General features: G+C 38.3%; 1 protein-coding gene across 1 annotated transcript in view; it reads right to left on the reverse strand.

Annotated features, from left to right (window-relative positions):
* The window catches only part of LOC136862878 (venom protease), a 291,355-nt gene that overhangs the window by 186,098 nt on the left and 80,542 nt on the right, over positions 1-24,715 (reverse strand). The window contains exon 2 of the mRNA XM_067139153.2: positions 21,043-21,170. Coding sequence (XP_066995254.2) covers positions 21,043-21,170 — 128 coding nt within the window. The remainder of the gene's footprint in view (positions 1-21,042; positions 21,171-24,715) is intronic.

Raw genomic sequence — 24,715 nt, forward strand, 5'->3', positions numbered from 1 at the left:
TTTAGGCTGGCGTCATAAAGGGCATCCGGCTGTAAAACTGAGGTTAAGCCCCTCCATGAGGTTAGACTAGCTCTCTTACGCATAAAAAGTTAGGTTAATCCCCTCCAAAATGGCGGATGTGAGGCCTCTGCGGGGGTTCGGTGGTGGACGCGGAGGCGGCGGCCGAAGTGTCCAGTTATACTACTCACATACTACTGAACCAAGTCCAGATTATCGTAGTGGTAGGCCTGTATCACAAAAATTACTATCAATCAATTAAAGCGCTAACGAAGCTGGGTGATGATTTTGAACCTGGAGAAGAGTATGTTCCTCATTCACCAAAGGAACAGGGTGAGGGAATGGCCTTTCAGCTTCTTAAGACTATATTTCACATTAAGACTGTACAAAGTTCAATTAGCAGCCATTGTTTCCTCTGTTTCCTTGTTTGAGCTGACATTTAAGTTTGGCCACGTCAGTCCAAAATTTGAAACTAATCTGATGAGTGATCAGATTAAACAATCTGAGAACACCCATTAAGAAGTAAATAAAACTAATAACTGACAAGAAGCTAAAAGAAAATATATTAAGGAGAGTAAGGGATAAAAGAAGTTAAACAAAGAACGGAAAGATTCATATCGTGGGCTTACTTCTAAAACCTCGTATGTTACAATGTTCTTCCTACCGATTATATACCTTAACACTGGTCACGCCTCCCAGCCATATAATTATATGCAGTCCATCAGAACGTTTTTCGTAGTGTTCATTTTCCTGTGCAGACGTGTAAAGGAAAATGGACCTTACCGTACAACATAGTAGAGATGTTGTTTTCATGGCGAATTTAAGCACTCCTAAACGTATTTAAGTTTCATTTTCCTTTACACGTAACCATAGGAAATGAACACAACGAAAATTGTTCTGATGGACTGTACATCCACTTGTGGCTGGGAGGCGTGACCTGTGTTAAATAAGAAAATGGATAGGAAGTGCATTGGGAGATACGAGGTTCTAGAAGTAAGCCATCGATATCTCACAACATACTACAATGGCAATCCTTACTCATCCCTCAAACAGCACCACTCAACGTAAGACTGTCGGATGTAATCTACCAGCGCATTTCCTTCTCTATAACGTAGAACATATTTATGAACAGCCTGGCGCAGTTGGTGCCTCAAGAGTACACTTTTGTGATTATGTTATGTTATGTTATGTTATGTTATGTTATGTTATGTTATGTTATGTTATGTTATGTTATGTTATGTTATGTTATGTTATGTTATGTTATGTTATGTTATGTTATGTTATGTTATGTTATGTTATGTTATGTTATGTTCCAATTCATAAAAATATAATATTAGTAATACAATGTCGTTAAAAGGTAATACAGACAAACTTCTCAGACATTAGCGACTGTGGGAAAGTGAAGTCAGAATGTATTTTTAAAAGCACTATTGTATGAAACAAATCTGCGAAATAAAGTCAAATAAAAGAAATTCTGAACACAAGCATAGTTTGTCTTCACGGAAATAAGGCACCTTTCTTGAAAGAGACGATTCCCACTTGGGAATACGGTGGTTTTATGCTCCTAATAGTAAGGATGAGCGAATGACACAGTGAAGCAGACTAGTATCTTATCATAGTACTTAGTGGATTGCTAAGAAAGAAACAGCACAATTTGTAGGAAAAGCTGACATGAAACTGGCAGAATTTGATATGGTTTTGTTGAATGCGCAGTTGTAATGCTGTACAATGACTCAACAAATTGGTATACGATGAAGGCAATTGTATGTTAATCTGAATTACCCCTCCAGGTAATGTATTTGTTGGTAGAGAGGCCATGTCGATGCTTTAATGTTTTCAAATCCAATGATGACAGTCGCATTTGCCGGGGAAAATCTGTCAACATTGAGAGTTTAGTAAGGTCTAAGTTGAAAACGTTGTTGTTATGGCCCGTTAAATTAGTAAGGCAATAAGATGAAGAAAAACACCAGTATACTCAAAATTCATCCATTGAATCCAATATCTCGGTTGAAACCTTCGCACATCATTGCAATATGTCAGTTAGCCGCATGTCATCTCCATCCTAGACTTCACAGATCACCTTTAACTTCGTCAAAACGTAACACCGTTCAGGATAGCATTTTTTGGCAAACCGTATGCTCCGACAGGAACAGGAAAATCCATTCCCTAATATTTTATAGATCTGAGATAGTAACAAGTTGCAGAATAGCAAGAAATCAAAAATTTTGAACTAGAAACGCCTTAGAAACACGCAAGTTAAAATAGAATTCATTGAAAAGCTTTTGACTTTAATACAAGGAGTAATTCGTCCAAAGTCACAGATATGGAACGGTTGGCATTAATCAGTTCGAATGGAATTATAAAAATTATAAAAATTACTCATTACTATTTCATACTCAAAGTCTCACTCGGTTGTACGCTTCTATTCCATTCGTTAATATTCCAAGGTTGATGTCATAAAAGAAACAAACTTGTGTGTGTTAATTTTGAACAAAATGTACTTCGATGATTAATATATTACTGATTTGGAGATATGTGTTATGTATTTAAAGTTTGCTGGCTTGATAATAGTCCTATTTATTCTTATTATACGACGGTAGAAAGTTCCATTAGGTGATTGGTGGAATTTTTTATAGGAATTGTACCAGTTAACTGTAGGAGAATGGTGAGGCCCCGGGCAGTTTCTTCAGAAGTATGCACATAAATCAGAGAACGGAACAGGAATTTTAGTTGTATCTGTGAGAAATGTTGAACGTCGATGTATCGATGAATTGCGATATCTAAATGGTTTAAGGATGAAACAAAAATTGTGAATTTTTAATTATTTTATTATTACGGGAGGTTAACAAACAGATTTACTTTAATTTAACTTCAAAGAGAAGAAATATATATTTGGCCACTGATTAGGCTTCTTCGACATAACTCATTCTTATTCATTTGGAGTACGACCTGCAATAAATGCTGACGTAGACTTTTGATGTAAATGAGAAGTTCCATCTACCGTATTCCTCATAAGGGAATTTGCGAGTATCTTTGCACTAAGTCATGAATGACTTACTTATTATTGGATGTTGTATGTTTAACAATGCGTCGTTTCTACTTACTACACGAATACTTTGAAATTAATGAGTTTATTATTTATTGAAAAGGCTCATTCAGAGTATGGGCATGTACATGTATGACTTTAATTTTGATAATGTCTATTCTATATAAAACACTTAAAGACTGAATATTTGCGGTTATGTGACTAAACACACTATGAGCATTCACGTGAGTGCCAAAACACTCTCCATGAATGTGTGTGCAGTGGCTGGCCGTTTCTGTGAATGAAAAAGCAGAAGCGTTTCTCAGACATATAGTTTTAAAACTGCTAACTTTGAAATCCTGTCCGCGGGTCTAAGAGATACCGACTGGTGGTACACCGATTTATAAGAATGAACTGATGTCGATTGTGCAGCTAACTGCTGTTACTCCAGTCTTTAAGTGGCAGTAAACAATTTAGTTATAATAATAACCTCACTAAGGATAATAAAGTATCCAGTATGGTTTACGTAATCCATAACTCAAAAGTTAAAGTATAAGAAATATTACAGGAAATGAAAACTCTTGTCAGATCACTTCAATAGTCAGTTTAGGAGAACAAGGTCTGAAATCAAACCGGCAATTAAATGAGCATATAAAAATAATATTGAATCTATTGAACAGGGTCTAAGTAACAATACAAATAATTATATATTACAACAATTGTAATACATATTTCCACTGCATTAAAACATTAGGCAATGAACAAGACATCGCTGAGGCATTTACGACGTATATTTGATAGGTTTATTCTACTAACAAAGCCAGGTACTAAAATCGTAGAGATCCATCAGTCACAACCAATACACTGCATTGACAAACGTGCCTTGACAAATTTAGCTCGAATTACATATAAATATTTTAATACTAAGGCATCAGCTGGTCAGAGTCACACTCAGTCTTACGTAATTGAGGGTTGTGCAGATGTTTTTAAGTGTCCTCTCCTTTCGACTCACAACTTAATTATCAACACTGCCTTATTTCCATCGATCTAGAAAATAAGTAGTGCATGTCCAATTTTCAAAATACGAAGTCCGATGTTAATAAGTAATTACCGACAGATATGTATATCATCAGCCATTGAGAAATATTTTTGAATTAATTTTGTACCCCAGAATTTCCATTCACGTAATACCTTTCATAACCGGAAAACAGGAGTTCTACAATTACAAACTGTCAGGAGGCATTTGACAAAATAAACCACGATATGTTAATGAAAAGAACTCAAAATGTTAGGATAAACTGACTCGCTTATACGTCTTTTTTTGTTCCTACCTCAGTGTTAGGAAAAAATGTTTGTCATCGCACAACAAAAATTCTGAAGAATCTGTAGTAAATTTGGGAATAGTTGAGGGTTTGAAGCTATAATCTTTGGTGTTTCTAGTTTACAAAGCTGATCTACCGCAAATCGTCTGCGTTATGCTGATGATTTCAAGGCTCATAGAACAGTTATCATTCCAACCGACTGGTACTTACTTCAAAACTACTTACAAATTATAATGCAATGGACAACAGAAAACACGTTAGAATGAAATGTAACAAACTGTGTTTCAATGCCGTTCACGCGAAACTATAAACCCTATCATTACAAATGAGGTTGTAAACCCCTTAAAGCTTTGAATTAAAATAAAGATCTTAGGTTATTTCTAGAACTGACGTTCTCTCTCCATATAAATATAGTAGTAGCCAACTCATATAAAATACTGTAATTTGTTATCAGGAACACAAAACCATTAAAGAACAAAAATGCATGCATCCATCTGTACAATACACTATACACTAGTCAGACCGAAATTAGAATATTCAAAAGAGATTTATAGATACAAAATATATATCTCAATGATTGAAGAAAACACGAAATACGTTCCTAAAATATCTACATCACAAAATAATGGCTAACTATCCGCCCTTGATACCGTATCAGGAACTTTTGCTAAATTTCAGAGTGGATAGTCAAGAAGCGCGAAGGAAATGCTATGAAATTTATTTTCAAAACGATAAACAATTTAGGTAATGATACAGTTTCTCTTCTTTCTTAAATTGTCATGTACCGCGCATAAACTCAAGGAACAACGTCCCGTTTGCAAACAAAAGTAGACATCGGCCCGCATAAATTTACCGTTGAACCGACTATGGAATATCTTCAACAGTGATGTTCGTTGAAATAGTCCATTAGATTTCAGTACTCCTTTGGCTAAAAATTTAGCGGAATTCCTTACCACTATCCAGAGACAATGTCCTAAACTTGTATTTTTTGTACCGTTACTTCAATCTGCTTAGCCTAGATTTTATTAGAATTATAATATTTTGATTTCCACTTTCTAATTTTAATGTTAATCTTCACTTTTATTAAATGTAGTAATTACCTAGATATTAATTTACAATTAGTTTTAAAAATATTGTTCTGTGCAATTATTACGCCGCTGCAATTGACATGTAAAATACTGTATTGTTCAAGTAAATAAATAAATAAATAAATAAATAAATAAATAAATAAATAAATAGAATGTGTAACGTCTACGTTTGCCAAGTAATTTCTGTTAGATAACAATAAAACGCAATTAAGCTAGCCACTCCCGGTGAAATTCTTCGTGTAAGGAACTGTTATTGCACGATAATGGGTTGGGTAAGTTGCGCTCATGTCACAAACAGCCAACCTCACTGGTCCAGGCACTATTACTTCACTCTGAATTCACACTTAAGGGATTTCTCTCCTAAATAGCAATTAGCTCCAACCATATTTATGATATGAACAGGACTGCGTGAGGATGAGGCAGACATTTCTGACTTAGTGAATACGGCTTATATGTGTTCTTATAAGATGTTTACAAACCGGTACATAGTTTTGATGGAACTCGAAACGCTACCATCAAATGATGAAACCTCATTAGTAACTTCCACTGTCCGACTCGTTGGCTGAACGGTCAACGTACTGGCCTTCGGTTCAGAGGGTCCAGGGTTCAATTCCCGGCCGGGTCGGGGATTTTAACCTTAATTGGTTAATTGCAATGGCACGGGGACTGGGTGTATGTGTTGTCTTCATCATCGTTTCATCCTCATCACGACGCGCAGGTCTCCTATGGGAGTCAAATAGAAAGACCTGCACCTGGCGAGCCGAACCCGTCCTGGGATATCCCGGCACTAAAAGCCATACGACATTTCATTTCAGTAAATTCCACTTAGTCGAGAAAATTGCAAATCGATGGCTTACTTCTAAAACCTCGCATCTCACAATACATTTCCTATCCATTTTCTTCCTTAAGACTGGTCACGCCTCCCAGCCACAAGTGGATGTACAGTCTATCAGAACAATTTTCGTTGTGTTCATTTTCCTATGGCTACGTGTAAAGGAACATGAACCTTAAATACATTAAACGGTAGGAGTGCTTAAGTTCACCATTAAAACAACATTCCTACAATACGGTGTTAAGCTCCATTTTCCTTTACACGTTAGCATAGGAAAATGAACACTACGAAAAAAGTTCTGATGGATTGCATATAACTTACATATGTGGCTGGGAGGCGTGACCGGTCTTAAGGAATATAATGGGTAGGAAGAACGTTTTAACATACAAGGTTTTAGAAGTAAGCCGACGAAATGATTTAACGTACTGCAGTTGTAAATCTTTATTATTTTTTTTTTGTTTCCCTTTGCTTTACGTCACACACACACAGATAGGTCTTACGGCGACGATGGGATAGGAAAGGCCTAGGAATGAGAAGGAAGCGGCCGTGGCCTTAGTTAAGGTACAGCCTCATCATTTGCCTGGTGTGAAAATGGGAAATCACGGAAAACCATCTTCAGTGCTGCCGACAGTGGGATTCGAACCCACTATCTCCCGGATGCAAGCTCACAGCTGCGCGCCCCTAACCGCACGGCCAACTCGCCTGGTATGTTACTTTTTAGATTAATAATATGTCATATTTTGCATCCTTGGGGAAATTACTCAGATGGTAGATCAATAGCTCTCTATGCCCAACGTGGTTTTTTTTCGATCCCAGATCAGTCCGACGGCATTTGAAGGTCCTCGAACTTTCCAGTCACGTGATGATAATTTCGTCATCATGTGAAAAGAACTCCTGCGGGACAACATTTCTGACACCTCAACTTCCAGTAAAAATAGAACCAATAACACTATTTCCATTATCGTGTAAGTTTCTGTGTTTTACTGGTAGCAACGGTTAATTTGGTTGAGGTGTAATCTTTCTACTCTCAGTATGATACACTTTCAGGATCTGTAGGAATGTCCCAGGAATGGCTACCTATATAATGCTATCGTAGTTCTACACGGTATCACTAAATTTTCACTTCGTATTGGTGGGTGCCGCAGTACATTCTTATTACAAACTATTCACTTCATGTCCGTATCGATACGACAATCTAGGAATCAAAGAATTATTTAACCATCTAATCTATACCTTTATTTGCCTTTGGCAATTTTAATAAGTCATCAATAGTACACGTTTCGACTGCTTTGCTGTCATCATTAGCTTCATTCACGTATGATGACTGTGAAGCAGTCGAAACATGTACTATTAGTGATTTTGTAAAATTGCCAAAAGCAAATAAAACTATAGATTAGGTGGATGAATAATTATTTTATTTTTAGATAGCACATTCTTACGTTTAGGATACGTGGGAATATCCTAGAGAATGGAATCGTAATTTGATACAGTATCACCCTGCTTGCACTTTCCTTGGCGTGTGTCACAGTACACTCTTTATGAACGAGATGCATTGCTTTTAATTTTTTTATTATTATTTATTACTTATTATTTCGTGTGGCTATTTCTAGTCGGGTGCAGCCCTTGTAAGGCAGACCATCCGATGAGGGTGGGCGGCATCTGCCATGTGTAGGTAACTGCGTGTTAGTGTGGTGGAGGATAGTGTTATGTGTGGTGTGTGAGTATTGCTTTTAATGTAACTTGCACAAAGTAAATTGATGTTTTATTATTTAACATAAGACCACCACCCAACAATACACCAAACTGACCGCACGGACAGCGCGATGTGATGACAAAATCGAAACTCACAGCTTAAAGCAGAGGTTCGCTTCCACTGAACTTCTCACTTCGAAGGCTCTCGCAGTACGTTTACCAACATACAACGTCGTCACACCTCAGCTTAAAGAAAATTTCTGAAAGTGAATCATTTTATTATAAGATATTCTAGATAATTGTGTATGCGTTTAAATAAAGAGGGAATATTCGAATTGGATTATGTGGTGGTTGGTATTAAAATATATTTAAAGGCAGAAAAGATGACTGCAGAGTTTGTAACATGTCCAGTGCTATGGTTAACACTAATATGTTAACATAAATTTAGGCGCATGTCAGAAGAAGTGTCGCACTGAGAAACTAAGCCACTTGAATCCATTTTATACGGTGGTTGCCCCATGTTCATACTCATATACTTAATATGTTTAGAGCCAATTTAATGTAATTTAGAGCAAATAAAATACATACTGCTGCAGGATTTCTCCATGATAGACAGGAATACGCTTTCCCGTTGAGTGAGCAATGAACGTACAGGAACGTTTACAAAACCACAATCAACTTGGAACTTTTGCGCAACAATTGGTATAATTGTTCAAATAAACGTATGCTTTGATTTACTGGAAGGGATCAGGTCATTCTTACAAACCTCTGCAAACGTCTGTATTGAAATTCTTGTAGATATTCTACCGTGTGAATTTCGGAATGTCGGGATTTCATGGAAACGTTTAGCTGCTATGAAATTCCAAATCACTAATATTATGTGTTTTCTTCACTGTAAGTTCTTTGGATTGAAATATTTGGCTTACTGGAAGGTTAAGGATATTTGGTACGTGTGAAGTACGGCGCAGAAGTGTGATTGATGGCCAGACCTCGGTAAGGCAGAAAGTCTCTTCTTGATTATAACAGCATAGGCAGTAGTGATGTGTTTGCCATTCCTTGAACTGCTATTGCTTCAGGAGACACCTCCTTGCCAAACCTTTGCCATGAAATTATCCTTCAATATGTCAGAAAATCCACTGGCAAAGCTAATTGCCAACTGACTGTGTTGAGATTCAAACACGCGACTTTCAGCACGGAAGTTAGTGCTTATCCAACCGCGTAACGAAGTGGCTCTGTAATTCAAGAGCTTCCAGTATAATTATCTGAAAACAGAGTGGCTCACTGGCATCGCTTAATTCTGCCCCCAAACCAGCAAAGCTACCAGGAATGACAGTTTCACAAAAAATATGCACTTTAAAATGCGATGCATTTGTATCGGCTGCAAAGAATTTGAACATCATAAAATCTTCAGATGGCACTACAGGTGAAATCGGGTAAAGGGATGTGTGTTCATTCTTAAAGCTATGCGAAAGGAGCGTAGAGGTGGTGTTTTAAGATGGATATGGATCCCTTTACAGTGTGTGCTCCCCAGATGACGATTGTTCCGTTTATTGTGTGGAAACGTCTCATGGTGTTGACCACATTCTTCGCACCCAGCGTAAGTCCAATAATTTATATTTCTGTTAAGTTGCATTTTTCCAGGTAGTTTTGAACAGTAGAGGGTGCATATTGTTTTATTTACCGCGTCAACTGCGTCGGCTTGTTCCCGGTGTGTCTCGAATCGGATGGTCGGATCGGTTATAAATCACATCAAAATCATTTACAGCGATGTGGTGATGTAACTAATTAAAACGTACTTGCCCTACAGTTGGGTAATAATTGTAATAGTTCGGGACTATCAGTATCTCTTACCGTAATACGTTGATTCAAATGTAATAGATATGAATTAACATGAATAACAACAATTTTCTTAAAAACCTGGTAAATGGGTGCCATGAAGTCACCAAAGATTCTAAACATTTCAATAATAATAATAATAATAATAATAATTTTAAAAATTAGTAGAATCATGAGATTACTCTTCCAAGGTCACGTACACATGCTGCAAATAAGATAATCTGTTTAATGGGTCTCACCCACAGCTCCCTGCAAACAAGGGAAACCAGATAGGAGTACGCACTCAGGTAACTGTAAAAGAATTTCCTTTGTAGTTATTATAATTTACATAAAAATAAAATGAGACAATGAAATATTTTCAACAAACAAAACTACTATTGTGGTAAAAAAAATTAACAATCTGAAATACAATTTTATTTTGTACTCACACCAACATATCGATACAGCAAGAACCAGAAGTTGTGTTTTGTATACTTTCTTTCGGATAATCTCATCATATTATCCTTGGTACATCTCTTGTTAGAAGCAATCTCTAATCAATTTCTCAGTCTTGTTTCCTGTCGTGATGCTGGCTGAGTTACACAATTTCCTTAGAGCGACAGTATGTTTACACTTGGAAGTGATTTCGCTTTGGTCTTAAGATAATATAGTCTAAATACTTAGTAAGCGCCCTGCGCGAGAATCATCCGTGCTTGTGGTGAGGGGCAAGAGAGGTGGCTGGCGCGTCTTCCATTCTTCCCACTGCTCAGTTTTCGTCTACACATTGTGTCAAGCTGGCGTTAGAGAGTGTTTCTGCGGGTGATAGACAAGTTTCTTGCTCGCTTCAAGGTCATGTTCTTAGTTACTCGCACAGTTTCAATACGCCTGTTTAATTCTATAGTTTGGTTTTGTAATGATTTAAGCTTATATTTTGTCCACTTGCTTTTAGCAAAAGTACGCCTTATGCTCAATTTCGGTTAGTTCATTTATAACGTAACAGTAATGTGTACACCTTGGGAGTGGCGACCCCATTGTAATAACAGCCTATATATGTTTCATTCATTACATCCCTGACCCGGTCAATGACTGGAAAACAGGTTGTAGGTTTTCATTTTTCAGTAATGTGTACAGTACCTTTCATAGTCGAAAAATCGTATAACTCTGAGGCAAGTATATGTGCATTTTCCGCCTCCTGCCAATTTCTCTCCCCGATTACAAACACACACATTAGTACAGTCACCACTGTTACACAGGTTATGAGACAAATCTTCTCACTGAGCACACGGGGTTGTTGATGTTGCTATCCCAAAACTCTGTTATGGAACAATAACAGCAACGTCTGTGTATTAATTCCTTCGTCTTTATACTCGCCTTAAATTAAAAGGCACGGAATGTAATACCATGTTCCAAGCATACCATTATTGACGCGTTAGCACGCGGTATTTTTTACCCATGGAAAAATGAACTGCGAATAATTCTACTGTAATGGGTATTCTGCCGTCCATCCTTCACTTCTATTCCAATGGCCTCTCCCAAGTATGATGTCCGACTCGTTGGCTGAACGGTCAGCGAACTGGCCTTCGGTTCACACGGTCCCGGGTTCGATTCCAGGCCGGGTCGGGGATTTTAACCTTAATTGGTTAATTCCAATGGCACGGGGGCTGGGTGTATGTGTTGTCTTCATCATCATTCCATCCTCATCATGAAGCGCAGGTCGCTTACGGGCGTCAAATGGAAAGACCTGCATCTGGCGAGCCGAACCCTTCCTGCGATATCCCGGCAGTAAAAGCCATACGACATTTCACATTTCATTTCCCAAGTATGATTCATTGCTGGATATTTCCCGAACGTCTGTGTCATCTTTGGTCTGTGTTACTCGAACTTTTGACGCATTTGTTTGTTAATTTCAGTATCGAGTAATTTCTACCCAGCGAACGTGCTAACGTAAATTTATACAGTTCCAATTTACTCACAAACTCTACGCAATGTTACATTTACTAGGTGGGGCATAGTATCATGAAGGTATTAGTGGACGTGACGGGTGATATAGATTTCGTTTATGAAAAATGGCCATAGAAACGATCCCGCGTGGGGCAGCTGTGCATCAGGGAACAAGGTTTTCTTTCAATGAATACTATTATGAAGTTGATGAGGACTGTATCTCGTTAGCTATGAGTCTTAAGTTTTTAAACATGCCAACTTATCACTGTGAGGTGTAGACATAATAAATATATTTTAATGTTCTACCTGTATTTGTATCTGCATCACTCTAAACAGCTGTTTGCGTTTATAACTGTTTCAGTCCATAGTAACTGTATTAGCACTATAGCAAATTGTGTAAGTAGCGTAGTCGCATATCTAAATATTTTGTTTAATAATGCACATTACTCGTTTTGTAAATTAAGGCACACTGATTTTATGTTCTCACATGTTTGATATTCAGTACTAAGATTTATGTTTCGCATTAACACGCATACAATTTCCCCAATGATCTATCATTAGATTATTAAAGGTACAAATAGACAATTCAACAGGAAGTACACCAACTTATACGCGGTGTATTACACCGATAAACTGGTCGGGTAATATTTACCCAGTGCGAGCGTCCTGATGTTTTAAAATATCCTGCTTGTGGACCATAAGATAGTTATTAAGTATAACAGGACCGTAGCCAAGGTTAGCTGAATCGTTACTTACGGCATGCTACCTTTGAACACAATCTGTCAACAACCGAGTTAAAAGATAGCAAATCTGGAATAGAGAGAGAGATAGGCCCGTAGAGTTGGTAAATATTTTACTAACTCTATGGAGAGAGCTCTCTAAGCAGACCTAACCCCCTACCGAAATAACCAAGCCACGCCGGTCAATCAGAAGGACGCTTACAAAAAAGTTGGATTATGGCATTGCAGTGAAGTCGAGACATATATCTGACTCACATCTGAATGGAGGAAGGATTCCGTACTGTCTGAAATAAATAGTGAAACCTCGGGCGATATCAAAATCAGTGCTCACTCAACACACTCTAAATACGACGGTATATTGAGAGCTGTATCTATTACCAATGGTCTGCTCGACAACTAGTAACTGTGTTCGAACTCACGACACACAAGACCGATTTAAGTTGACACTAATGAACAGAATATCACCAGCCGCAAAAAAATCTGACACTCAGAATCAAAACAGAATAATTTACATCCAATTTCTGAACACACACCTTACTTCCATTCACAGTTCAAACCAGCTCCACCTACGGGACATCCTGGAGTACCAACCAGCAGTGGTTACTTTTAACTGAAAAGATTTCAAAGTGTCACTTCTTGAGGCGCCTAGTTACATAACATTTGATTGTTTTCCATCTACTGAACTTAGTGTCCTCGAACACATCCTGGTTTAACATCTGAGTACAAAAAAAATTTGATTGCAGATCTATGCCCCAATCTACTTATATAGGATACTTGCTTTATAATATTTAAATATATACTAATATCATTACATCTAAAATCTTAACCTATTTACAATATTGAATATTCCTGGAATTAAATTGGCTGTTGTTACATAACTCGCCTTATTCATGGCGGTTGTCGTTCTAAAACTCGCCTTACATAATCAAACAAGAGAAAAGGACAATTTCTGCACGTGACTTCACGTTACAATTTACCCGCGGTTTATGTCAGTTTTTACAGAACATGCAGTTTTGTGCTCGGAATACAGTGTGTTAGGATGACGGAGAATATTATAACCGTTGTGAAAGGTAAAGGTTGCAGAACGAAGAGTGGTCCTTATTCCTGGAGAAAAACTAAGAAAAAAAGACAGAGAAGGCTTTCAATGATACATCCTTATATTTTAGTTGAGAGTTGCCACATTGAAAACACTGTTAAACCACATGAATACGTTTCTGTTGGGGAAATTTTATTGTTTCTTCTTGAATTTGAATTTTTTCTTCACAAGTTAATGATTTAGCATTTTTACTACATCTCAGGTTTATCATCAGAATGCTGAATACATAAACCCATAGTCACAAATGGTTAGGACTGAGTAGTTCATGTGGTAGGGTGCTGGCCTTCTGGGCTAAATTTGGCGGGTTCGATCCCGGCTCATTCCGGTGGTATTTGAAGGTACTCAAATACATCAGCGTAGAACAACCGGCACATTAAAGAACTACAGCAGGACAAAATTACGGTACCTAGGCGTTTCCTAAAACCACGAAATCAATAACGTTATTATTTATTAATAAAAAAGTTGGAGTATTAGCAAAATCGATGAGCTTGAAGGTCGAGCTCCTTGTTATGTCATAACTTGCAAGCGCCCTGACGTAGACGTAAACAATTTTATTGAAGAAACGGAAGTTATCTGTGATGCATCTCAAGGAGAGGGATCAGAACTGAGAGTGTACATTATTAGCATGATTAAAAACGACGAAGTGATGTATTATTGTTGAATTTGGTTCCATTGTGAATGCAGCGAAGCCTATAAGGGAAGTGTTTTCCCGGAGTACTGAATGTTGATCGTTAGGATGTAAACGAGATAAATCCACTGCAGTGTTAGTTTATTAGTGAACGTCATGATATTGATAGGATAAAAGTGAATTATTGTACTAGTGTTTTTATTATATTATATTCACATTTTCTCTGTTTTTATAATAAGTTGTGCAAGGTAAAGTATTTGATTTTCTCACTGTATGATCCAAAACTCGTCTTATCCAAAATACAAATTTAATTCATTCGCATTCTACTAACAAAGTTTATAATTCCTCAGTAGGATGACAGTCTGACATTAGACTTGAATGCATGGTAATACAATTCATTTAGTGAGACTTATAGAAGTAGAATAACACGTTTTCCACTTTTCCTGAAAAATCACTTACCGTGGATAAGACGAGTTTTGGAAAGGACCGTCTCAATTAATAAATGTCGGTTATTACGTTGTGGGGGTCTTCTGGAAAGGTGTGAATCATAAGGTATTTATCTCCTTAAAATTCTTCAACCGAACTACTATTCTGCATGTTGTTGTCTGGGTCATCAGTCCATAGACTGGTTTGATGCAGCTATGCGTGACACCCTATCCTGTGTTAAGGAAGTTTCCTACGTAACTACTGTATTCTACATCGAATGTAATCTGCTTGTCATATTCATACCTTGGTATACTCCTACCGTTCTTACCGCCTACACTTCTCTCGCCACCTTTCATGTATTCTTTTAGATCTTCTATCTCTTCATATATTATTTCCATTTCATCATCACCCGCTGCACTAGTAAGCATATATACTGTACCCGTGCAGGATGGCCATCTCACCGTGATTTGATATGATTGACATAATATTGTAATGCAAGAATACGATTTGGGAAACTGGTTGCTTTCATGGGGAATATTACCACACCTGCAAGTACATACATACAGAGCTGCCACTGGGTGGATTATGTGAACAGTAGAAATGAACATTTCCTTTGTTAAAAGCCCGGCTAGTTAAGCTGCTTATCAAGGCAGAATTCACACGAAGTTCCCGTTCCCTTAAGTACGAGAGTGGAAATGTGAGAGATGATGACTAAGTCACTAATTCCTACAGGAAAAAACGGATGATGTTTCTACTCAGTACGAAGTAGTACCCAACAAGTATTCTTAGAAATGGGAAAACAAATTTATCCAGCATACGAGCATATCGTCGTTGCCGGGACAAAACCTCCTATGTGATAATATTTTTGGAAATATACTGACCCAGAACACATGCATTACGAAGAGCGAGAATGCCTTGACCATATTCATACAATATTGAACCTTAGATGACAGAACCTTACCGGCCAAAGTCCTAAGCTAAAAATATTTCACATAGGAGGTTTTGTCCCGACAGCGACGATATACTTGTAATGTTGGTTACGGGCGAAATAAGGAACATTTAAAAGGCCCGCTTCACTTTCTAGGCCAATGACAAAATTCTGGTTACTATGTTAGCGAGGTACATGAATGCCAGCTTTGAATCTGTGAATATTAAAACGGCTATCTTTTCTCGTAATAATAAATAACATATTCTAATCTCGGACCTTCAGCTGTGAGGATTTTAGAAGATGTTCGTCGTGATCATTCGCAATAACTTTAATAATTTAAGGTATCAATTTCTAGAAATTGACCCTACCTGTGCTTCTAATGGCCACAGCTACATCCCACCAATTTGGACGCTAGAAAACCGCGAAACTTTGAAAAAAGAAATCTATTTGTATCTTATCAATCCGTAATCGATGCTTGATAAAATTACGACGTGTGAGTTCAAATTATCGGACAGATCAGTGGTGAAAATTTGAACAGCCAGAGCGGTCTACTAATAAATTTTCAAGAAACCCACCCCAATCTCTCTGGGATGACCTCAGGTGAACCGATGGAAGAGGGTAGGAAAATATAAATAAGGCCTCTCACCCGATTTGACAGACAACACTTGAAGAGTTAGCCTTGGGCAGAAGTTCTGCCGATCTGCGCAAAATTATCCAGTCCTCACTTAAGCTATTTACAGTACCCAGCTAGAGTACTTTGTGTAGTATTAGTCGAAGCGTGAGTGATAAATCCAGCTTCACAGTTATTATGATTCTCGTCACGTAGGATGTGAATCAATGAAGTATAAATTACCGTCAGACGCCAGAAGCACTCGTATTAAAGGCAATATGCCTACCCTGCATTTCTCAATCTTTAGACTTTGAATAGACACGCGATGGCACATTTCCAGCATTCGCTTGGAAGGGAATTAGGCTACAGCCTTTCTAAAGACAATCTAACCATAATATTTCAGACGGTGAGTTTGCTTCACCTGTGGAATCAGCGTAACGAACACTAGCCGGCCTAGACAATGACACTTTCCGGGAGTGCCGCGTTCGATAATCGCGAAGCGCTTTGGGTCGCATAATATGATCCTTCGTCGCACAGTACCAATATTTCCTAGTTCGGGCAGAAACTAAGACAATTGAGTGAATGTGTGGATAATCTTGGACACCTAGAATTCAGAATGCTTGTATATTCTTGCCTGAAGGCCAATACATTGTTAGAATAAGACGGATGGGACTCTGTGCCCTTTGTTCATCCAACACCAAGAAGCCTACAAAAGGATGAGTAATATGATTTGGTTGATTATGTTGTTATGTTATCGTTTTAAAAGGGGGAAATAAAATATTTTATTAATGGCCATATAAACGTAACACACGGACCGCTTAGTTTAGATAAGACGGAGGGACATAATCAAATTAAGTGCAAAATATGGTTTAAAATATTAATTAAAGTTTGCTTTATTGTACATAAATTGAATATGGGTTAAATCATTAATGGAAGTTTGCTTTGATGTGCATAAATTTACTATGGGTTTATCATTTGTTTACCGTTGTGTTTCGGGGCGTGTTATGTTCGCCCTGTATAATATTAAAGCGACACACAGCTGCGTGCTAATGGAAATTCTCAACTGCTCTGTTCAATGTTATAATATATTTCTGGTGTTAGAATTAAGGCATGTTGTTACATTAAATCAAGAGATATGAAAATGCTAGTGAATTGAAATATGTAGTTTACGTAGGGAAGGACGGTTAATAATAATAATAATAATAATAATAATAATAATAATAATAATAATAATAATAATAATAATAATAATATAGAAACTGAGATGCTGAGATGTTGCCGTTGGTTATAAATGGATTAAATTGTCGGAATTTAAAATACGATATTCAAATATAAACACTGTTAAACCTTGAACCTTAAGTGGATAAGATTCTAGGATAACTAGCAATCACTAATGACATTTTATATTTTCGGATTTGTTTCCAAGTGGTTTGTTTATTAAAAGTGTGTTAATGGGTCAGAACGCTGCCGCCGGTTCTAATAAATTTTAAATAATTGTCTAAACTTATTGTTTAAATCGCAGATCTAATGAATTATAAATAGTGGTCAAAGGTAATTTTATTGCTTAAATAGTGGTTTGGGACTAAGAAAGAATTACATATTCACGATCGTTCAATGTTATGCAAATATAATGAGACGCCCCTATGATCATTTGTGGAGAATACACTCATAAAACAAATCAAGTGTAAAGGGGGCAAATTAGGAATAACCTGCAATTAATGAATACACAGGTCGTCGATAGAATATAATCAGTCGTAAACTCTGTGAATAATAATAACTGAGGAATATTACTCTGATGTATCCGGAAGAAAGGATTTCCATATCATGGATATTTGTAGTGAAGGTATGAAATAAAATGTGAACTACGATGAATTATAATAAGATGATCCAATTAGGTAAAGACAGAATTCTACGAGAAACACGAAGAATGTTAGAGGTCGGGGACTGGAATATGGAGTTATCAGCCCTTGGGATGTACGTAGAGTAAGAATAAGTTACGCAGAGTGCAGGGATCGCACTCCGTTATAGTACGCAGGCTACGAGCGTGCGTATTTATCCGAAGTACTACGACCCCAGAGATCAGAGAGATTGTTTGCCGCATGAGTGACAGTGAGGTGGAATGATTAATCATGACAGATTACACGAATGTAAATGGGACCAATAATAATAATAATAATAATAATAATAATAATAATAATAATAATAATAATAATAATAATAATAATAATAATAATAATAATAATAATAATATCCCTCGGTAGCCTAGGTCCATAAACTTTGTGAGCGAGACCACGGCTGGTATACTTCAGGATTATACGAGGTTTTTAGAGTCACCTTCCGATACTTTTATTTGTCGCATTGGCAATGGTTGGTATTAAATTGATGCTCAATTCGGTGAGCTATTACTGGCATGCTCGTGACTGGATAGTTAGGCTAGGGTCCTTCTGTCTAGTTTTCCCCTTTGTTACGATAACATTTCTGGGATAGTTACCCCGGAGGTAACTTCTCTAAAGGAACGTGGAGGCGACCGCAAGGCAGGTTGTGCTCGTTCTCGCATCTCCTCAAATGGTTTCAGGTTTACGTTTGTAAGTACACGGGTCAGTGGTTCGATCCATACGGATCAAGTTTTCAACCGATTCAGGTTTACATGCACAACTATGCGGGTCGCTGTCCGACTTCTATATAATATTATTCCCACCATCAAAGTGTTAAGATGGTGAAGATACGGGTTGTATTTTTTTCAGGTTTGTTTACTGTCGTATTAGGAATGCTTGCCATAACATGAATGTTGTCTAATAATTTTAATTGCTCCTCTTTGCATTTCCAAAACGAAAGAGTTACATTATCTTTTTATTGTAGATATTTAGCCATGCCCATGGTAATCAATTATGTCAAGTCCTAGTCCTATTGTGGAGTCTTTCATTTGAGTGTCTATGAATGAGCCCTAGTCCCGATTTAAATTTGCATGCCTTGTTCCTCTCTGTACATACTTGAGCGCTTATCTGAATACATTAGTTTGTTATAGACTTTTACTGAAGAACCGATCACCCCCGAGACAAATGCAAGTCTGGGACTCGGGCTTGGTGTCTATCTTGGCAACTATAGCCCTCTCACTCTGCCGGTTGTAATAACATACCCGCTGGCCTATTTTCTTATTCATTATTAAAAGTAAACTCCTGCATTTCCCCATTTTGTTTTTGTGCTGATAATTCTGCATTCATCTGACAAAATTTCCCGCTCTTCCTGCCTAACTACTTCAATTATACCACGCTCCGACTTGCAGAATGTCAGTATGCTTCCTCCTGATGATCACCCCACTCTCCGCATAGGAGACTATTTTACTTACGGAATATTTTCCCCGGGAGGAAGCCATCATCAGTACATCAGTCATACAAAGAGTTGTCCCGCTCGACGGGTAAATGGTTAGCGTGCTAGCCTTTGGTCTAAGTGGTACCGAGTTCGATTCCCGGCTGCGTGGGATATTTTAACATTCATTGGTTGACTCTGATGGCTCGAAGTCTGAGCGTGGATGCCATCTCCAGCATTAGAATGCATGGTATATAGGGCCTTATTTTCACAGCCACGCAGGTTGGCCATAAATCAACACGCCAGACCTGCACTAGATCTCTGCGGAGACCACACGCCAGGACAGTATCCACATAGCTAAGCCATGTCAAATATTATTAAAAGTTCATATCTGTGAATCATCCAGACTGCCTCCGTTACATCTTCTAAAAGGCTGCTCTCTTCCAAACGCAAACTTGGGGATGGGAGGATTTCGGAGTAAGGAGAAGAGCTGCTCTTCTAAGTGGTGTATTCCAGCTGTCAGTGAAGAGATAGCATGGAATTGAAATACTAGACGAATAAGCTGGAATGGCAATAGTAGACTAATAAGCTGGAACGCATTTAAAGAGATGGTGTGGAATGGCAATAGTAGACGAATAAGCTTGAATGCATTTAAAGAGAAGGTATGGAATGACGATTTTAGACGAATAAGCTGGAATGCATTTAAAGACATGGCCTGGAATGGCAACAGTAGACCAATAAGCTGGAACGCATTTAAAGAGATGGTGTGGAATGACAATAGTAGACAAATAAGCCTGAATGCATTTAATGAGATGGCTTGAAATGACAATAGTAGACAAATAAGCTTGAATGCATTTAATGAGATGGCGTTGAATGACAATAGCAGACGAATAAGCTTGACTGTAGAGGACCGACCGATTGGCTGCGTGGTTTTGTCTCGTAGTCGACAGCTTATATTCGGAAGATAGTGGATTTGGTCCCCATCGCCGGCAGCCATTGATATGGTATTCCGTGGTTTCCAATTATTATTCCAGGAAAATACTGTGACTGTACCTTAGTTAAGCCCACGGTCGCTTCCTTCCCATTCCTAGCCCATTGTCACCTAAGACCTATCTGTATAGGTGCGGCGTAAAGTGAATTATTTAAAAATGATTTTTACACGACAGTTCGGAACTAATAATCGCTTATAGGAATAGCAATTACGGACTGGAATAATTTAACACTGGGGTTGTTCGATAGATTTCGAACATTTCTGTAATCAATTGAGGAAAATTGAGGTAAACAACTGAAAGGGAATCTGCCCCTTGTGCTCAGCCCTAAATACATAGCTGCATAGCAGAGGGTATTGATTTATTGAATGATTGAATGAATGTTACAGAAAGAAAATTATAGGCTACCTCAAAGCAGGTAATAATTAGTTTGTCTACTGATATGCGTAAAAATACCTCCAATATGTGGTGATTACTCCTTCTCGGTGCGAAATGTGTCCACTATTGAATATCAAAGTAAAATAATACCACCTATAACAGTTAAACCTATCAAAGTTACAAAGTTCTTAATTTACCAAGAATATGGATTTTGCAGTAAAGTACTTACATTCCATATCCCAAGAGGGATAGTTCTGCTCTCTAGCGAAGCGTTCTGTGCTGTCTGCCTTGGAAGTCTCACATGAGAGCCGTTGAAACGATTAGACCAGTTGATACCACGAAGAGATGGGTATAGAGCTGCAATACCAAACAAGTGTTATCTCATCTAATTTTACCTGAATTCAATTTAGTTAGTGGAATATAAACCTTGAGAAAAAAATTTGGGAATTCGGATACTCTAATAGTGCTAAATGATTGAGAAAATAATTGAAATATGAACACACAAAATATACACTTATTTGAGGGATAAAAGCAACGGGTTGCTGGAAAGTTTTTCGTGTTTTGAATAGGTAAATCTGAAACAAATGTGTTATGGAAAATGTGTTATTATTTGTTAATGTTTCTCCTGTTTTGTATGAATTCGTCCAATGACACAAAGAAAAACTAAAACAGTATCTAGTGGCAACAGCTGACATAGTGACGCGAAGATTGCTTAACTGTTTTCACGTAACTCCAGTACAAACTAAACTGTAGTTATACACTGTCCAATAATCGGTAATGGATTACAACACTGTTGGAGTTTGGAACGTTATTTCCTTATGACTTCAGTCTGCTTCGAAATGGAAAGTATTTTTATATATAACTTTCAAGGGTTAGTAGTGGACGGTGTGACATTGAAAGCTTCACCAAACCAATCTATGGAGGGACGACCCAAACAACGAAATAAACTACAATACCAACAGCAACAATGTGAAGAAGAGATTTTGCTGATGCCGACATTAAATGCTTCTGAAAAGGAGCTCCTTACTCACGCGTTTGATAAATATTTGTATGTTATATTAGCACCCTGAATAGTAATTTATATTTCGTTCTTGATATGTGATTTTATGATACCTTGCTTTATTAGTTATAGGTATACCACTTAAGCTCGGATTTATATACAGTGAAGAAAATGGAAATTGCAACACCCAGAAAGAGTGGTGCAATATTTCTGCAATTGAACATGCAGGACTAGTGTTCGGTTGTGGTTCGATGATTATACTTTCAGGTACCTCTGACAGCAAGTTCGGACAACAATCAATACAGGATGTGACCACCACGAGCTGCAATACATTGATGAATTCGTCGAGGCCCTGGATCGCATCCTGAGGAATTGTGCCCCATGATTGCTGCACTGCACGGTTCAGTTGTTCCAGAGTTGTGGGTGGCTGAGGACGGTTGGCCAGTTGTCGACCCATCATATCCCACACATACTCAATGGGAGTGAGGTCCGGGGATCTGGCGGTCCATTCTAAGGTTGTGACGTCGTAGAGAGCTTCTCTGGAGATGCGTGCAGTGTGAACCCGGGCACTGTCCTGCTGAAACATCCCATTAGCAATGTTCGCCATCATAGGGACATCCACTGGATTGAGTACCCTATCATCGTGTTGTCGAGCAGTCATAGTGCCCTCAACAAGCACTAATTGTGATTTCACATTAAAGCCAATAGCTCCCCAGACCATAATGCAAGACAGAAGCGCGATTCATCACTAAAGATGACCATATGCCATTCTTCGACCCACGTCGATCTTTCTCGACACCAGGCCAGCCTTACACGTCGCTGTTGCGGGGTCAATGAAACACCTTCTGCGGGGACACGGGCTCGTAAGCCAGATGCACGCAGGCGATTACCAACTGTTTGCTGTGTAACGTGGGTTGCCACAGCTGCTCGAATTTGCGCTGCTGTTGCATGGGGTTCTAAGCGGACCATCCGAATGATGCGGCGATCCTCTCTCACAGTTGTCTGTCGCGCTGGGCCAGTGCCAGGTCTACGAGTGTGGATACCTTAATTTGACCACTGCTGCCATACACGTTGTACCGTAGATGCCTGTCGGCCAACACGTGCAGCGACAGTCCTTAGAGAAAATCCAGCCTCACACAGCCCAATTATCCGATCCCTCTCAAACGGCGACAGTTGTTGATAGCGTGCTCTTCTCTGTCGTCGAGGCATGTTTGACGGGGAACACTTCACTGCACAGACTTCAAGTCAACTACGCTACAACAGAGTCCGTATACTGGAGTTGATTCCTCCGCGACCAATCACGTGGGGAGACCTGTAGCAACAATCCAATGGGTCTGGAACTTTGATCGTTAACATACCTACATGACGTCGTTCCATACCTTGAAAATCAACACAAACGACCATTGCCTTCATGGTGATGCAATTTCCATTTTCTTAAGTGTATTATGTACTGCACTGAGTGATTACTGATTTATAACTATCCGCACTAAATTTTGTATGTGACCTGTTCAGTATACAATCGTACACAACATACAGTTCTTCGCACGAATTACCTAATGAAATAGCTACCGAAATTGAAGAGATTGAATAAGGAAAAGAAAACGGGGTACAGGTAAGTAGATTGTTAAAGAAAAAGAAAATCCGGGTATGTTCTAAGGAATGTTTTCGAACAACAGTGAATCTAACAGGGGAAATTATGTAAGGACCTTGGCCAAACGTTAGAACCTTCTGGCGGTTTTCATCATTTCACACAGAAAAATATTTAAAGCTAATAATACCTAGAAGATGATGTTCATGGTGGCAATGGTGATTATGACCTTTCGGTTATATCATGATTTTCTCTAAAATTAGTAATAGAAGACAATTACAGTGATGATGATGACGACAATTATGATGATGATGATGATGATGATGATGATGATGATGATGATGGTAAGGACAAGGAACAGGAAAATGAGGATTATTATAAAAGTTCAATTTATTTTTTACTTGCTCGTGGTGATTGGAAACAATACGTTGTAATTTCATACATGTAATTTGTTCATCAATTCTCAGTTAATCAACCTACTAAGCTGTTCAGAGCGTTGGAACACTTTTAAGTGCTAACTGGTTAAACTATGTTTAACTCACTCGATCTTGATATTCGGAAATGACCACTTAAACCAAGTGTACTACATTTCTCGTATATAGCTTTCGTACAGTGAAACTGCGTCTTATCATTCTTTAATTATTTCACATTATACGCGGGAAAATCAATAAGTATCTGCAATCAAATTTCGTTATTTATTTCAAAGCGAGTACCGTACATACACACTTTTTATTAATATATTGTATCAACACAGTCATCCTGCTTTCCAATGCACATGGTCCACCGTTTCACAAGCTTTCTGATACCCTCTGCAAAAAAACGGTTTTATTTGCGGAGCAAGCCACATATACACTGCTTCCTTCACCTGTTGACCGGAGCGAAATCGACGGCCTCTTAGATTATCTCTAAGTGGACCAAACATATGGTAATCCGACGGGGCGGGATCGGGACTCTACGCAGGATGCTCCAACACCTCGAAACGCAGCATCTGAAGAGTGTGAGCGGTATGTATAAACGCATGTTCATGCAACGAAAGAACTCCTTCCGAAAATCGACCTCTGCATTTGTTGCGAATTGCAGGCATCAGCTTGTTTACCAGCATATCACTGTAACGTTTACTGTGTGCTGTTTCCCCCTTTCCCTGGTAATGTTCCAGGAATGGCCCTTGAGAGTCCCAAAACACTGTGAGCAACACTTTTCCTGCAGAAGTTTGACTCTTGAATTTCGTTTTGAATGGGGATCCGGGATGCTTCCGTTCCATGCCCTCACGTTTGCTCCCTGGTTAGAAGTGGTGAAGCCATATTTCCTCTTCAG

The sequence above is a fragment of the Anabrus simplex genome, chromosome 2 (genome assembly GCF_040414725.1).
Source record: "Anabrus simplex isolate iqAnaSimp1 chromosome 2, ASM4041472v1, whole genome shotgun sequence".
Lineage (NCBI taxonomy): Eukaryota > Metazoa > Arthropoda > Insecta > Orthoptera > Tettigoniidae > Anabrus > Anabrus simplex.